Below are 4,631 nucleotides of genomic sequence, written 5' to 3' on the forward strand. Positions count from 1 at the left end.
GTATTTCAAATACTGTCACTAGCAGCCTCTTCTTTCATTAGATCATCAGGCTATGGCTCATTAGAATATTTCATTTTGTGCAGCTCTCTGAAGTTTCCAACAGTGCGAGCTCCGATCAACTATTGGCTGCCCTCTCCTATTCACCGATCCCAGGTACCAGTCCTGGCATGACTCGTCTACCTGGCACCAACATCCGCCTGCTCCATGCCACTATTCCTAGGATTGCCAACCAATCGGAGCGGGTCTGGGGGGACCACTGAGGGATCAAGGACAGATCGCACGATGTGATCGTGATGGATGATCGGTATAGGCAGGACTGCACACTCGTAAGGGAAAACAGCAGACCGCCAAGACATAGCCTGTACCTACCACTCGTCCTGTACATCCTACCGACCGATCCCCCGTTATTGGTTCATTGGAACGTGTACATGCTGGCTGAAGATCATCTAATCCTGCCCCCCTTTAATCTTGTAAAAACCCAGATGAGATCATACGCAATTATCGTCGTGCCAGAACACCCCCCTTTTTTTTTCTTTTTCATTGAATACTCTCAATTAGCGCTGATCAAGTATCATAATAAGAGGAATTAATAATGCATAATTCCAGCCAAGCCTGCCCATCTCCTAGGCATGCAGTCCAATGTAAAAATGGCAAAGTACTATTTACAATATTTCTATGTACACTGCACAAAATACAACTCCTTACTCCCCCACGTGGTTGTTTGCAAAACAGCATGAATGAAAGCGCTCCACCAATTGGAGAGAGTCAATGTGCGGAGGGCAGCCAATCGCAGCCAGGCTGGAAGCCAATTGAAAGTGCGAAAGGGGTGGCCGGTGTGTCGATCAAAAGGTAAGCAGCCAATGGTGGAGCGAGTGGGCGGTAGCCGTCGCACGAGCTCTCTCCACAGGGCTGGAGCTTGGTTCTAAAGCACAGAAGCAAGGAAGTTGCAGCCAGTTAAGGAGTAGGAGCCATGGCTGCAACTGCTCAGTATCTGCCCAGGAATAACACATTGCCTTCCAATCCTCTCATGCATCCGGACTCCGACAGGATGCACCAGGGTACCACCTACAGAGAGGTGCAGAAGATGATGCACCAAGAGTACCTGCAAGGCTTGGCCACCAACGCCGGGCACCCCATGAGCCTGACTCACCACCAGTGGCTGCCCAATCCCACCAGTGACTGGGGTAGCGGCTCTCACCTGGCCGGACAAGCTGACCACAAAGCTGGGGTACAAAGCAGCAGAGAGGACCTCAGCACCAGCTTCCACCATCACAGGTCGCACCTGGTCCACCAACAGACCCCCAGCAGCCATGCCTGGGCACAAGGAGGGGGCCACCACCTGTCTCCAATGTCCCCCAGCTCTAACAGCCACCAGCCTCTCCTCTACTCTCAGTCCTCCTACACCAACCTGAATGGCATGCTGGGGCCCCAGGCTTCCTCCTTACACCACAGCATGAGGGACCCCTTGCATGATGACCCTGGAGTCCATGACACTCATGTGGAGTCACCTCCCCAACATCTCAACCATCATCAGGACCACTCAGATGAAGACGCCCCCAGCTCCGATGACCTGGAACAGTTTGCCAAGCAATTCAAACAGAGGAGGATCAAGCTGGGCTTCACCCAAGCAGACGTTGGCTTGGCCCTGGGCACCCTCTATGGCAATGTTTTCTCCCAGACCACCATCTGCAGGTTTGAAGCTTTGCAGCTGAGTTTCAAGAACATGTGTAAGCTGAAGCCCCTGTTGAACAAATGGCTGGAGGAGACCGATTCAACCACAGGGAGCCCCACTAACCTAGACAAGATCGCAGCCCAGGGCAGGAAAAGGAAGAAGAGGACCTCCATAGAAGTTGGGGTGAAGGGAGCTCTAGAGAACCATTTCCTAAAGTGTCCTAAACCCTCAGCCCATGAGATCACCAGCCTGGCAGACAGTCTCCAGTTGGAGAAGGAGGTGGTGAGAGTTTGGTTTTGCAACAGAAGGCAGAAAGAGAAAAGGATGACCCCAGCAGGGGTTCCTCACCCCCCCATGGAGGATGTGTATTCACAAGCAGAGACCCCACCACTCCATCACACGCTGCAGAACTCTGTACAATGACTAAGACACATAGAAAGAGAGGATGTGCTGAAGGAGTGGGGGGATGAAGTAAGTACTTTTGGATTTTACAAAAGAACATAGTAACAGGACCCCTAGAAAAAAGACTGGAGTACCTTGCGCCAGAAGAATAAATTAGGACCATCATAAAAAGTTCCCTTATCCCAAAACCTTTTTTTTTTTTGGTACACCTCAACTCATCTAATAATCTTGTTTCTTCTTGAAGGTAAAAAAAATAAAAAAGGAGAAGGGAGGGAAGTAATTTATTGATTCAGAATATTGTGGGATAGAGTCAGAATATAAGAACTGTGAATATTTTTATTATTAATGTAAATTCTCATTCTCACAAATTTTGTTGGCAGCTTTGAATGGAAATGTGTGTTATTTATTAATTAGACTATTTAGCTCCTGAAGTGCAGTAGAAGGGAAATATCTCTGGCATGGAAGTGGATGCTAGCAACCCCTGTTGTTTTTAACAAAAAGAGAAAAATTAAAGTAACACTTATTTATTCAGATCCACAGAGTTTCTTTTTTTTCGAATGAATTAAATTAAATATCCAAAGTTTTATTTAATTCTCTTTTTGTTTTTGGTATTATGTGTAAGTTTTAAAAGCCATTGGCAAAGACCCTATTTATACCAAAAATACATCGTGGGACAAGCAGCAAAGTGATGCTGCTATGCATTAATTATTGTGATGCATACATTATTTAGGTTCCTTATTAATTGGCATAGTTATATTATGACTTGTAAGGTCACAATGCCAGTTCGCTGTTTAATATTAAGTCCTTCTCACAATGCCATTATTTTACTGTATCCATATGCTTTAATAGACAAAAAAAAAGATTGCAAAACCTCAGACAATTGCCTAGCTCTATAAAACCTATAAAGTATATGGTGTATACTCTAAAAAAGGGGGGAATTATTCAGAAAACAAAGATCAAAGGAGACTTGCATATTCCATTATAAAGCAAATAAACTAAAAAAAAACAAAAAAACATTTTTTTTACTTAACCATTGACATAACATTGTATATATGTGTTATATGTATACATATGTATGTTTTTGAAATTTGTGTATTTTTTTCGTTCTGTTTTCATTCTACACACTTTTGTACAATTACTAATTTTAAGAGAATATTTTAATATTATTTCCAGATAAACCTGCCCTTTCTATTTATTTTCACTTTTTTTTTTTTTTTGGCTGTGTAATATACTTTGCAATATATTTTTTTTTTCGGTTTGGTGAATTCTGTTTGTAACTTTTACAAATGTAGATTTGCAATTTTACTTTTTATATTTATGTTAAAGTAATATTGTATTACTTACATAAAAAAGAAATCCCTTTAAGAAAGCCTTGTGTCTTTTTTATATAACTATGTAAATATAAATATGAAAACAAACAGTCAGAGTGTTGAATTTAAAATCAAAACAAGAATGTCTTGATAATATTTCAAATAAATGCATATGTATTGTAAAAGTCTGCTTTGCTGCCTCAGCATAAATTATGGTGCCAAGTATTCACAATAGATTGAAGGTAACATATTAGAAGTCAGGCTTTTCTGATTTGGATAATATGAAGCCTCCCTCTAAACTCATATATATGAAATTATGTGAATAATATATAACAATATTAGTATCAGCTACTAATATTTTTTTTTATGTAAAATTATACACCTTTCAAAGGGTTTTAAACATTAATTTTAGCAAATGTGTGTGTGTGTATATATATATATATATATATATTTATATATATATTAGCTTTCATGAAAAAATAAGCTCATCAGGGTAATCTAATATCTTCTCATTTTGTTTGCTCTGATATGGAATGTTTTAAACCACAAACATGGTCATTTAAACCACAGACAAATATACAGGTATATATGTTTTTTGTTTTTGCAATAGCTGAGGTTAAGAATTATTTTTGTGCAGCTTTCTTGCTAACGGAACAGTGATTTACCATATGGTGGTGTTTTTTAGTAGGTGCATCCCTGTAGCTTTGAAATACTTTTTCACTGGGAAAAGTTTTCCTGTAGCCTACCTGTGAAGCTTCGTCATTTGAGAAAGCACTGCAGGCATATTTATAAAGCATAGAACGTGACAAAATATTCACTTGTGGTGAATTAATCTCTGCAATGTAAAAAACATGGACCAGGAAAAGTCACCTGTTTTGATTAAAGTAGTTTGGAAATTTTCTGCTTTGATAAAATTTTCTGCTTTATAAATTAATGCTATCTTTTTATTTTGTTATTCCTATTTTATAATCAGGAATCTTCTGTTCCAGATTTTTCTTACATTTAACTTTAATGTGTTTTCATGTTGTAGGGTATTACTAAGCCATATATATATATATATATATATATATATATATATATATATATATATATAAAACATTTTACTAAAAATAATGTTACGCAAAACATTTAATGTCATCCAAAACCTCCTAACCTCATGCAGCTCTTTTTCTTCTGTTTTGCCTGCAAACAAAAAAAAATCGGTCTCCTGTAAGTCCTAAATAATTTTTGTTTATGTGTGAATGCTG

General features: G+C 39.3%; 1 protein-coding gene across 1 annotated transcript; it reads left to right on the plus strand.

Annotated features, from left to right (window-relative positions):
- Positions 1-949: 949 nt before the first annotated feature.
- POU3F1 (POU class 3 homeobox 1) lies at positions 950-3,088 on the plus strand. The gene has a single exon (XM_072419466.1). It carries the CDS (start codon positions 971-973, stop codon positions 2,093-2,095), a length of 1,125 nt encoding a protein of 374 aa, XP_072275567.1. The 5' UTR covers positions 950-970; the 3' UTR covers positions 2,096-3,088.
- The last annotated feature ends 1,543 nt before the right edge of the window (positions 3,089-4,631 follow it).

This window comes from Pyxicephalus adspersus, chromosome 1 (genome assembly GCF_032062135.1).
Source record: "Pyxicephalus adspersus chromosome 1, UCB_Pads_2.0, whole genome shotgun sequence".
NCBI lineage: Eukaryota > Metazoa > Chordata > Amphibia > Anura > Pyxicephalidae > Pyxicephalus > Pyxicephalus adspersus.

Bases quoted from the DNA above. Each gene is read 5' to 3' on its own strand.
- POU3F1 (XM_072419466.1), top strand. From the start codon at position 971: ATGGCTGCAACTGCTCAGTATCTGCCCAGGAATAACACATTGCCTTCC.